This window comes from Porites lutea, chromosome 4, assembly GCF_958299795.1.
Source record: "Porites lutea chromosome 4, jaPorLute2.1, whole genome shotgun sequence".
Lineage (NCBI taxonomy): Eukaryota > Metazoa > Cnidaria > Anthozoa > Scleractinia > Poritidae > Porites > Porites lutea.
In genome coordinates this window covers 9,296,654-9,309,017 of record NC_133204.1, presented here as the reverse complement: position 1 = coordinate 9,309,017, position 12,364 = coordinate 9,296,654, and the positions used below count along the sequence as shown (strand labels likewise).

Here is a 12,364-nt window from a genome sequence, read left to right as displayed (position 1 = left end):
AATAATAACATAACTATATTTTATGAGGGTAGCACGGTACAGTGAAAACTGATAAACCTATGGTTCTCCTCCGTCTAAATTCGCTATTTTGTTTGGCGCGAAGAAATGAAAACAAGAACCCAGGTTTACGGATAATAGGAGAGGAGAATAAGAGGCTAGGAACGTAACAAACAATGCTGTTTTTTTTCCTGTTAACTGTGTACAGCCCCTCTACTTTGTGCACTGAAAATCATTGGATTCATTGTGGAGCCGCTGTCTTGGTAGACTGGTCACAGTCCCCTATTTTTCCGTAAGATCGTCGAGCGCTTTGGGTTACGGGAAGCCATCTTGGATGAGTGTCAAAAAAAACTTAAGGGGCGGGGGGCGATTTGGAAGGAAGCAAGCAAAATAGAAGGACCCTCTATTTTCTCACTTCCTCCCAAACCGCCCTCCGCCCCCTGAGTAGTTTTAACACTCGTCCAAGATGGCTGCCCTTAACGCAAAGCGCTTGACGATCTTACGGAAAAATTAGGTATGGGTGTGGTCCCGTGTTTAAATTTCAGAAAAAAATTGTAATTGTCATGTCTTAAGAGCGTTGCGCGACGACACTAAAAACGGCTGCGTGGAACCGGACTAGTCATGTCTTGATTCTGAAAAACAGAATCAAGAAAACATGTTTAAAAGAAGAACCACTCCACAACTACTTAGAATAAGCCTGTTTTTTATTGTCATCCACTAACGAGATACCAGAGGCAAAAGCTTACGTTGCGGAGAGAAACAAACAAAAGAATGCCGGGTGGAGAGGGGAAAAAGAACATTTCGCCCTATCCGCTTCTCCCCCCTCCCCACCATATCCTTGCTTCTTCTCTTTTGAACTCCGTTTAGGTATAGTCTGCCCACACGCCTGTACCTAGCCTGCGTAGCTGGCGGAATTGTTATGCGCAGGGTCACTCCTGCCAGGGTATTTTCTAGGAGGCGGAGCTGCCACGCGAAGCAAGCGCTCAAGCTGCGAGGGATTTTCGCTAGCGGCGAAGAAGCGAGACCGCCAGAACCATTACAGCACTCGCCCACTTATCCCGCAATCTACGCACACCATAATCTCGTACCCAGATCTCTTGTTGACAAAGCAGCCTTTGTCAGTACGAGATCTGAGTATCAGATTACGCATATCAGTCTGTGCCTTATCATAAAATTACTCTGGGAGTATTCTGACTCAGTTGTTTAGAGGCGTCTTCACGTTTATCCAGCTTATTTGGTAACAAAAATTTCACAATGTTTTTTGACAAGTTGGTATTTTAACCCTCGCCCAAAAAGCCTCTAAGTCATGCTTTTTTCTTGCTCATGCCCAGCGAGAGAGACGCTCCAGTAAAAAGTCTTGCTAATCCAAATATTGGAAGCAGGAATATAATAAAGGCCATCATAATTACATAATGACTGATACTTGTTCCTATATCAAGCCAGCTTCCTAAATCCTTCACAAGATAAAAGAAATGCAGTCCCATAAGATCTGTCATCACTAGAACAACAAGCACAAGACTCTGGACTGGAATTGACAAAACCACGTGTATGGCATCAAACGCACATGCTACAATCACAAACGGAATAAGAACCTTACAAAGGAGCAAACTACCCATAACAAATGGTGAAAATACTGTTAGGAAACAATACACTGATGCAGGATCAAAACTGTTAATGCTTGCAATGTTGCCAGTTCCAAAGAAAGCTACGATTATGAAGAAGACAAAGAAATAAGCGCAACGAAGATCTTCTAGGGTGAGTTTTCTAATGACAGGAGAGTTTAGTCCTTCTGTGAGAACCTTCCAGGCTGGCTGATGTGTTGTTGTAGAGCTTTCATAATTCAGCTGGGTCTCTAAGAGTGAGTTCAGCGTTTTACCAGACAGTTTGTGTTCACACAAAATCCACGCTCCCATAAGTAAGGAAAGGGCTAGCAAAAACAGCCCTTCATAAGCAGTGCTCATTAGCAAATAAACTGAGGAAAACGCAACTGCTATACTGGATAATCTGATGACCAAATTACTGGAATTGATAAGAGGCAGCAAAAACGAAGACACGAAAATTGTCCAGCTTCCAATCTGGTTGATGACTGGGAGGCCAAGTTTCAGCTGCAGGTTTGATGCTGTGCTGTTGACGATGTACACTGCCAGAATCACAAGCGTCACTTGAGGAAGCAAAATTCTCCAAGATTTTGATATTTCTGTCTTGAGGAGACTTGAATTGTTTGAGATATAAAGCAATATGACCGTGAACAAAACCAAAGTTATTACTCCCGCCACGGAGACTAACATGTAGTTTGCTTCACGACCAACTACTGGAAGCATTGGGAACACAGACAGTGCGAGGCTAAGTACCATCCAACAGGCTACTGACAGCTTACAGTTTGTAAACAGCGTGTTACTGAACGGCCAAACAGCCAGGCAAACCAAGCCAACTGACAGAATTTCACGCCTAAAGAAACTCATTACAAGAATCTCTAAGGAGACTGCACCAAACATCAATGTAAAAAAAACTCTACTTTGCAGTTTCTTCGCATGGATGTAATCCAAAGCAGCATGCACCATGTGAAGTCTTTTAGCAATGCGGTTCCAAAAAACTAACGGCAATAAGCAATAACTATGGTACATGCACGGAGCTTTTTGAATAAGCAATAACAGAACTATAACAATGCCTAAACCAAGAGATGTACTGTCCACCGTAAAAGATTTAACCAAAGCATGATATTGTTTGTTTCGCAGCTTGGAAGCTTCTTTTAGGATATCACTATGGTCTTCGATAATCTGTAGAACTATGCAGAATATCCAGCCTAAAAACCCAAGAGTGACCATCAAATTCAAGAAAACACGATCATAATTCTGATAATAACTGAGTCCATCTAAAGAAAGCTGGATAAGTTCCCTACTCAGGCTGATAACTTCTTCATACTTTTTGCTTCGCAAGAATTCCTTTATGTTACGGATCATTCCGGTTTTCTTTGCACCTAAAAAAAAGACGAACAAATGCACCATGAATGCAAGGTGGCCAGATAATAGCTTTTAGTTCACATGACTTTTCTGTTTGCATTTAAATCAATACCGTTTACGAAAATTGCCAGGGAAAGTTTTGTAAGCCTGGGGGAGTATCCAAAAAGGAAATCAATCCCCGATGAATAGCATTTTTCTGCCACTGTACATGAATCTTCAAACTTACTTTCACAGCAAGCCCATATCTATTAAAGATAGAGAATAAGAAGCATTAAAAGTATTGACATTATAGACCTAGCTGAGACAATAAATTAAATACCCTGCAAATAACGCACTAGCAACACCTTAGAGGTCAAATGTCCCCATTTCAGAGGGAAACAAAATGTTAGGGAGTTCTGCATCTTCTAACAGATTCTGAAAGTATCAGTTGGATCAGCCAGACAATTAAAATGGAATTGAAAGTTGGAAAAAAATGTGGAAAAAAGGGTCAAGTGGTTTAAACATCTTTTTAACGTAACGACTGACTAATATAAACCTCTTGTTCCTTTACCTGCCAAAGAGGTGAAAGGCCGAAACAACAATGATGTCTTTTTCCTGAAGAGTTCCTTCACTTCATACTGTGCAAGAATCTGTTGTGCATTCATGAACAAGTTTTCAGCAATGTACTGTTCTGTGTTGTTCAAATATTCCACTGGTAAAACTCCCACAGAGTTCAGAGGAAACGGGACACCTGATGATAGAATGAAATAACAGTGGACCTTATCAATAATTTTTTTCAGACAAATCCTACACACTAACAACATGGATCAATCATAAGACTGACATTTCAACTATGCGTTTAGTTAACACTGAGCGCTTTAAGAACTGTTTCGTAATTAGGCTATGCTTTAATTATAACTTAGCTTAGCTTAACTTAGCAATATGATTCTACTTTAACTGTAATTTTTAATGTCACTTAATTTTTATGACTTTTGTAACCTTCGATATGTATTTTATCGATTGAATAAAGATTATTATCATTATTATTACTATTATTATTATTTGTCAGCCCTGCTTTTCAGTACATAATGCATGTTTAAATTTACCATATCCTCTACATTTCAACACACAACACACAATCAACACACAACTCCTCTAAAACCTACCAATCAGAGAAGTCATCAGGGGTGCAATATCTGCTTGACTGACATCTTTACGAGACAGATGAGCCAGCTTCCACTCATACATTACATCTGGGATGTGACTGTTGTTTTCTGGAGCTTGGGCAACACGCACTCCAGCCCCCCATGCTAGTAACGGTGTCAGTGTCTCGTGAGGATGCCCTGCTCCATGAGATCCCCAGTTGGTCATACCATGATCAGCTGTCATTACATAAGCTGTCTGACCATCATGGCCATAAAAATCTTCGATCAGTTTTTCAATTTCTTTTATTCCTGCATCAACTACAGCAATATTCTTGAGGTATTCTTGCGAGGTTGGCCTGTGGGCATGGCCGTTAGTGTCTATTCCTATTCAAAAAAGTCCTGTTAAGCATTCTTTTTTCAAAGATACACTTATCTTTTAATTCTAATTCACTTACATGAAGTATTTTAAGTATGTAAAATTATTAAATGGACACCCTGAATTGACTGTAATAAGTGGGCACAACTAGTCTCACAACACTAATGCTGCACTAAGTAAATGAAAAAAACAATACTAAAATTTTAAATGGACAGCTGAACCTTCATGTGCAACCACTTCTCATTTAGCCTGTTCCAGGCTCCGAGATAGTCAAGCCAGCGGAATTGAGAAAGCACAAACTCAAAAAAAAAACGCGAGGAAACTGCACCCTACACTTTTGCGTCTTCCCCACTATCTGAGAGCCTGGAACAGGCTACTTCTGATTGCCCTGATGAAGGACCACCCATCCAAAATAAAAGAAATCAGTTTTTCCAGTCAAAGCACCACCATAGTTGGACCTACTTTTAAGCAATAATCTCATAAACTCCATCACCAAACACTAGATGATGGTTGCTTACTGGAGATTTGACTATACTGATAGACAATGTCGTTGATTTATCACTAATTTGACTGACTCACATGCATCATTTTATGGCCATCCCATGACCCTGGGGAGGGCAGGGGGAAGGGAAACTCCCCTATATAAGGTATATGCGTATGTGCCACCCCAAAGGGTATAGTGTTTTAGTTTTGGTATGAAAAAAGGCATAGATTTTGCCCATTATGGTCTAATGTCAGGTATGGTTTCGTTGAAGTGCTCAACATTTAAAAGTATTTTTTGTTTCAGCTCAAAATGAGTAGGACCCACGGTCTGGTTAGCTCAGATGAGAGAGCACCGGTCATCGGTCAGAGTCTCTAAATAACTAAGAAGAAAGTCCTGCCTTTGTAATGACATCTGAAAACAGTTAGAGTTTCTAGTCTTCTCAGATAAGGACGAAAAACCATAGGTCTCGTCTCACATTACTTTCATCTATCTGGTTCTTGTGGAACATAAAAGACCCACACCACTGAAAAGAATAGGAGATGTGGACCCTGGAGGTGTGGATAACCTTTCCTGGACTGGGTGGGTTATCTGTGAGGGGAGATTTTAATATAGGGATAACCTCATGATCTTCCTCCAGGAGTTGTAATGGGTATACCCGTAAACAGTGTATGTAAGGAATGCTCAGTGTCAAATACAAGTAAAACTACACAATAAAAAAATTCTTAAACAATATGTTGAACAAGTGAGAATCAAAGCTATTGATGAATTTAAATAGAAACTTCTTCAAGCAACCAACCTAGGAGGTGGAGAAAAAATACAATTTGTCCTTGAAAAAGCATCTTCTTCAGTGTTTCATTAGTTCTTGCACCATCAAAGAATCCCCTGACCTCATCAAACACCCAGGTGTCAAGTTTAGCAGCATCTTCATCTGCAAAATCCTCTGCAACATCTGGGTACATGGAAGTAAACACATGATCTCCAGAGGCTCCCTTGGCAAACATTGGTAAAATATCAGGGCTTCCCCAGGCCCATGTGTAGCGGCTTTCATTGAATGTGGAATCAAACTCTACTGGGTTTTCTTTCCAGCCTGTAGCAAGTATTACATAAAACAGGAAATTAACAATATTAATTGAAAAATCTATGTACCCCCTCTCTTTATAGACCCCTCTAAAAGACACCCTCTCTAAAAGAGATACCTACAGTTGACCCTTGCCATGTACTTCAGTCATTTTCTTTGGCTGTCTAGATTGGACAATTCCATCTAATCCCAATAGTGCCTGCCTTGGAAAGAGTGAACTGTGCACACTTGCTCTATGAAGCCACTATTGGACTTAATCATTTTTAGACAAGGGCCTATTTTACAGTGACCATTTTTTTTCTGGACAGACAGGACATCAGCCATTTTTTAATCTGGCCTGAATTTAGGTCTGTCTTTTGACAACTTGTCTGTCTAGGCAAAATATTGACAAAGAAAAAGAAGAAGGATGGACAAAATGGCAAACAAAATCTGCAAACTGGTGTCTAAAATTTTCTTTGTCCAATTTTCACACTAGATGATTTGTCCATCCAGACGATTTGTCCTTTAGTATGAAAACTGCCATAATTCATACAAAACTAGAACAAGGAGGGAAAAAATTGAACTGGTTTGAAAACCCCTACAACAAATAAATTTTTAACCACACCTTATCAACAAGGCTAGGCCATTACAGGTTGGTTATTAAAACGAGGTCTAACTTAGACCACGGTTTAAGAAATCTTTGGATCTCCAGATATCTTCTTTAGTGGGTCAAGTTAAGAAGATAAATGTTTTTTTAGTCTCCACTATATGCTTTAATGAAACTGTTCACAACAAATGGTGCTTAGATAAAAGCATTGGGTAAACTGAAAATGACTTAGAACACGATTTTGTTAAACACTGGTTAAACTCCATTGAAATAACTGGCCCTACATCTATAAATGAGACAGGTTAAAATTAAATTCTGGTTAAAATTTTTTAACCTTGGTTGATTCTCAATTTCCTTTGTCTCTTAGCCTGAACTCATGAATAATTGGGGTTATGAGACAAAGGAAATTGAGAATCAACCTAGGTTAAAAAATTTAACCTGAATTTAATTTTAACTTGTAGCATATATGTTATGGCTCAATTTATCCTTGATCTAAGGCCATCAAAGAATATGAGGACCAATCAAAACAAAAATGCCATGGACACAGATGCTCTGCAAAACGACAAACCAGCACAAAAGCCATTCTCTCAGCCCAAAAAGTGACAAGTAACCCCCACCCATTCCCGCTGAAAAAAAAAAAGAAAGAAAAAGAAAAAAAACACATTTTGGCCTCAGATCTTACGTTACCCTCGGGAACTGTTGAAACCAACTTTATATGGGGACTAACCACTGAGTTCCCTCATAAGTAAGCTTAAATTGTGATAAAATTAGTTTTATTTATAATTTGGGTTGACGCGCGCGCAAATATTCCAATAAATTTTCACAAACCTTTAGCGACAGCGCTCACATCCTCATAAAATCCAGCTATAAGGGCAACATGTCCAGGACGTGACTCTGTAGGAACTCTTGTGTGTGACACACCCCAGCTTGCTTTCTTCTCTATCAAATCTCTAAGGTATGGAGCACGACTTTTTCCGCGTTGATCGAGTTCAAAAAATTTGTCCGCTCTCAAACCGTCAGCAACAAATAACACTAGCCTCTTAGCTGGCGGTTCAAGAGTTGATTTGTGAGGCGTCATACCATGAACTAGTGGAGAAGTAAAATAAATATCAAATATGGAAGCTAGATAAATGATATGAACCAATATTCCAAGCACAAGCAGAGACCATCTGGCAGCCGCCATTTTGAATGATAAGGACAACCGCGGACTGCCACTATTTGTGGGCTCAGATTATGGCCGATGGAGACTGGAATAGAGAGAAAATTCGCGAAAGCTCGAGAGGACTTTCGATTTTTCTGGTCGTACGATCGAGAAGGTCCTTGCAACAACTAGAAATTGCCTGAAACAAAAAAATGTTCTAGAATAGCGAGTCTAGAAAATTCAGGGCCTCATTTACCCAGAATAAAAATAGTATCATTGGTTAATTCGCGAAAATAAATGATGCAGCACTTTCATATTTTTAGAAACATGATGCAAAGGCGGACCTGAGAGAGCTATAAAAGCGCCCAACTTTCATTCCACAATAAAACTTTGTTACAAGCAAATCGAATTCTGAGAGAACGAAAATATCCAAGAGTAATACGAGGAAACCTATCCAAAGCTACGAAGATGCCAGTCCAGTTAGCACCCGCGATTGGAATCGACCTTGGAATAACGTACTCCTGCGTTGGAGTTTTTCAGCATGGTAAAGTGGAGATAATTGCCAACGACCAAGGCAATCGCACAACTCCCAGTTATGTTGCCTTCACGGAAACTGAACGCTTGATTGGAGATTCTGCAAAGAACCAAGCAACGTTAAACCCAAGCAACACTATATTTGACATTTGACGACCCAACACCGAACCCAACAGTGCAATCGATCGAACCGAAACTGGAATTCGCCTTTTCAAGTCATCAAAGAGTCTGGTACCATGGGCCGAAGATAGGTGTACAGAGTAAGGGAGGGTTGAAAACTTTTCTCTTTTACCCCAGAGAAAATGGTTTTATGGTTCCCAAAAAGATGAAAAAAACAGCAGAGGCTTACTTGGGACAGGACAACTCGGATTAATATTAATCCGTGAATTATAATAATAATAGATTATAATATGGTTATTATAATCCGGTAATAGATTATTATAATCCAGTAATAGATTATTATAATCCAGCAATAGATTATTATAATCCAGTAATAGATAAAGGCACGGCAAAAATTGGAAGAATTAGATTATTATTAATAATAATCATCCGGATTAATATTAATCTCTATTATAATCCAGATCAGAGCTATGACAGACAAACTGCAGACATTACACGCTGAACAAGGGACTGACGGGACATAACACTGATCACATCAGTCACACGATCACTTGCATATGTTAGAGCTGGTAGCGATGTTGAGCCTAGAAGTAAATGAAAAGGAACAAGCGCCTCTGGGCCAGCGAATCCGTGCGGTGGGCATGTGTTTTTACAAGAAAGGGGACCTTAAGAAAGGGAATAACTACCAGCTGCGTAGGAATCGCGACAATCCCAAATACGCTAACTGTTTCGAGGTTCGGAGCCGGCATATCACGATGGCGACTATGAACATGAATTTCTCCCGTCTCTTGGATTGCAGGCTGGAATCCGGGTGAGTGCAGCACCGGAAACAATAATTGGAGGAGGCTGGATTGTTGAAGCTGTCGAACAGTCGGCATCATTCTCCCAGATTAGAGATGGCGACATTCTTGTTAAAATGAATGACAAGGCATGTATAAAGTATCGTTATCAACGCATACAGGATATGTTGTCTGCAAGGTCATTTGCCAACATAACTCTAGAGTTCTTCCGTCCAGCTGAAATTGGTGCCAACACTTCAGTCAATCATACGCCTTCGTGGATGCCACCAGCTAACACAAACTCCTACTATAAGTCCAGCATATACGCAGACGGTGCAAATCATGAAATGCTCCCTGGGAAATAACTGCCTCTATGGATCAAACTCAGAAAGACTGAGTCTTTTAGAAATAACTGGAAAAGATTCAAGGATTTCCTTTGATGATGTGCGCACTGACATCCCTTTCACTTTGTTATTTTTTTTATTACTTAAGATCTTTATTCTATTCTACGTTAAAAATCTTCATGGCCCTGCAAAAAATTCAGTTGCAACTGTATTACCAGTAGAGCTGAGACAACTGCCGACTTCTGCTACTAAAATATAATAACGTATAATAAGGAGTGCGGTTATTGACTGACTGTAATTAAGAGTTTTGTTCACAAACTACTAGCACAAGTAGCAAATTCGTCGTCGTTAGAATAGAATATTTTCTTTATTGAGAGACTTGTACAAATTTGAGCTATGTGGGATTATATTTACCAGATTAATATTAATCCTAATCTTTCAAGGTACGGCTCAAAGCTTAGTTATGGGTTATAATAATCTATTACTGGATCTAATATTAGGATTAATATTAATCTGATTAATATTAATCCTACATAAGATTAATAGTAATCCTAATTGATCAAGGCACGGCTCAAACCTCAGTAATGGATTATAATAATCTATTACTGGATTATAATAATCATTAGGATTAATATTAATCCGATTAATATTAATCCGAGTTGTCCTGTTGGGACAGAAAGTCACTGATGCATTCTTACTGTGCCTGCATATTTGAACGGCTCTCAGGCACAGGCCATTAAAGATGTGGGAATGATAGCTGGGCTGAACGTTAAAAGGATCATCAGTGAATCTACGGCTGCCGCTCTCGCTTATGGCTTGGACAACAACCTTCGCGGAGAAAAGAATTTTCTGATCTTTAATTTAGGAGGGGGCACTTTTGACGTTGGTAAAGGATAGCTCTTTGAAGAGCCGGTAATACTGCACGCATCTGGGTGGAGAAGACTTCGAAAATCGTGTCGTGGATTATTCTTCAAAGGAATTTAAGCCAAAATCCAAGAAAGATCTTAAAGAACACCCGAGAGCCTTGCGCCGACTGAGGACTCTGTGAACGAGCCAAGAGATCCGTATCGTGCAGTACCGTTGGCACAAGCAAGCATAGAACAGGGGCACCTAACGATGGTTTCCCCCTAAATACATTGAAAACACTTTCCAGCTTATCCAAAGTAATTTTAGACGTATAGAAATGCATTCTAAGTCTTCTAAGCGGCGCTGTAAAATATGTATCTGTTTGGTCATACTAGGGGAACATTAGTGTTTTCGAAATTACAAGGGCTTCAGTATTATTTCCCCGAAAATTTTAGCTGCAATTTAACGTTTTGCGAAACGGTGAGGTTTTTTCTTATTCCTCTTCCCATCATATTTTTGGATCCGAAAATTTTGGGTTTCCTTTTTCTACGAAGATTAGCCTAACATGGGGAGTAAAATGTGAGAAATTAAACTTCCGAAAATCGTAGAGGATATGCTTCGAAAATTGTACCTGAATGGAACGGTCATCTAGAAATTTCTAGCCGTCCTCAAGCAATAGAAAATTCTAGGCAATATTTGCTTCTCCGAACAGATAATTCACAGAAAACAGTCGTTAGGTGCCCCTGATAGAGATCGATTCACTTGCAGAAGGAATTGATTTTTACATCAAGATAACCCGTGCCAAGTTTGAAGAACTGTGTAATGATCTGTTTCGTTCGTGTTTGGAACCGGTGGAGAAAGCGCTCAAAATGCTAACCTCGACAAGAATTGATCAGATACATGAGGTGGTTTTAGTAGGAGGTTCCACGAGAATCCCAAGGGTACAGCAACTTCTTCTGATCAGCCGTTTTTTGATAACAAACAGTTGAACAAGACCATAAACCCTGACGCGGCAGTAGAATATGGTGCTGCAATCCAGGCGGCTATCTTGTCTGGGGACCAAAGCTCTGAGATGAAAGATGTTCCGTTTCTCGATGTTGCACCCTCACGCCTTGGAATCGAGACCGCTGGTGTAGTGATGACTACACTGATAGCGCGCAAAAGTCGCATCCCAACCAAGTCTTTAAAAGAGTTCACAACTTACTCAGACAACCAGCCAGCTGTGACCATTCAAGTGTATGAAGGCGAGCGAGCCATGACCAAAGACAGTAACCTTTTGGGGCGATTTGAGCTGACAAGAATTCCTCCCGCCCCACGAGGAGTACCCAAGATTGAGGTTTCCCTCGATATCTATGCGAATGGAATCTTAAATGTGTCTGCCAAAGACCAAAGCACTGGAAGAACCAGTGCCATCACCATCACCAATGACACCGGAAGGTTGTCTAAAGCGGACATCGATCGCATGGTGGCTGAGGCCGAGAAATGCAAGAAAGAAGATGCGGTACAAAGAGAAAAGATTACCGCACGAAACAGCTTGGAAAGTTATGTGTACAGCGTAAAACAGACAGCAGTAGATCCAGATGTTGAGAACAAGCTGAATAGTGCTGATCTTGAGACAGTGAAGGACAAGAGTCGGGAGGTGATGGCTTAGTTGGAAAGAAATTCCCTGCAGGCAGATAAAGAAGAATACAAAAAACAGAATGATCTTCAACGAGTGTGTTCTCCTATAATGACCAAGCTCCATGGACAGAAGCAGGCACAGCAGTGTAACAGCTCTTCTCGGAATGGACCCACGGTAGAAGAAAAGGACTAAACTGTAATGGCGGTACTAGTGACAGTGCATATGAAATAGTGAACTTATTTACAGAGAATGTTGGTGCATTTTTTAGCATCGTGTAGGCCAAAGAATGAGCTTGCAAATAACATTACGTCCACTGCTTACCGTGTTCAGAACACTAAAAAATGTTTACTTTCTATAATATCTTTACTTTTGAT

At 40.1% G+C, this 12,364-nt stretch overlaps 2 protein-coding genes across 2 annotated transcripts; one reads left to right on the top strand and one right to left on the bottom strand.

Moving 5' to 3' along the window:
• Positions 1–693: 693 nt before the first annotated feature.
• On the bottom strand, positions 694–7,794 carry LOC140935712 (GPI ethanolamine phosphate transferase 1-like). The gene is made up of 5 exons (XM_073385285.1): positions 7,434–7,794; positions 5,738–6,028; positions 4,103–4,465; positions 3,508–3,687; positions 694–2,974 (listed from the first exon to the last, which is right to left on the bottom strand). The coding sequence occupies exons 1-5, from the start codon at positions 7,786–7,788 to the stop codon at positions 1,302–1,304; spliced, it is 2,862 nt and encodes a 953-aa protein (XP_073241386.1). The 5' UTR covers positions 7,789–7,794; the 3' UTR covers positions 694–1,301.
• A 301-nt stretch (positions 7,795–8,095) lies between these two features.
• Positions 8,096–12,364, top strand: LOC140934153 (heat shock 70 kDa protein 1A-like). Its single transcript, XM_073383829.1, is given in 6 exon segments — positions 8,096–8,430; positions 9,200–9,512; positions 10,212–10,409; positions 10,599–10,642; positions 11,107–11,328; positions 11,331–12,364. Coding segments are annotated over 6 exon segments (1,845 nt in total). The 5' UTR covers positions 8,096–8,214; the 3' UTR covers positions 12,183–12,364.

What these genes read in the sequence shown, in the direction of transcription:
- LOC140935712 (XM_073385285.1), bottom strand. Translation starts at nt 7,788, where the DNA reads ATGGCGGCTGCCAGATGGTCTCTGCTTGTGCTTGGAATATTGGTTCAT. An exon ending in TGTGAGCGCTGTCGCTAAAG is followed by an intron (nt 6,029 to 7,433) that starts GTTTGTGAAAAT and finishes TACTTGCTACAG; the next exon opens with GCTGGAAAGAAAACCCAGTA. An exon ending in GCCTTTCACCTCTTTGGCAG is followed by an intron (nt 2,975 to 3,507) that starts GTAAAGGAACAA and finishes TCTTTTTTTTAG; the next exon opens with GTGCAAAGAAAACCGGAATG.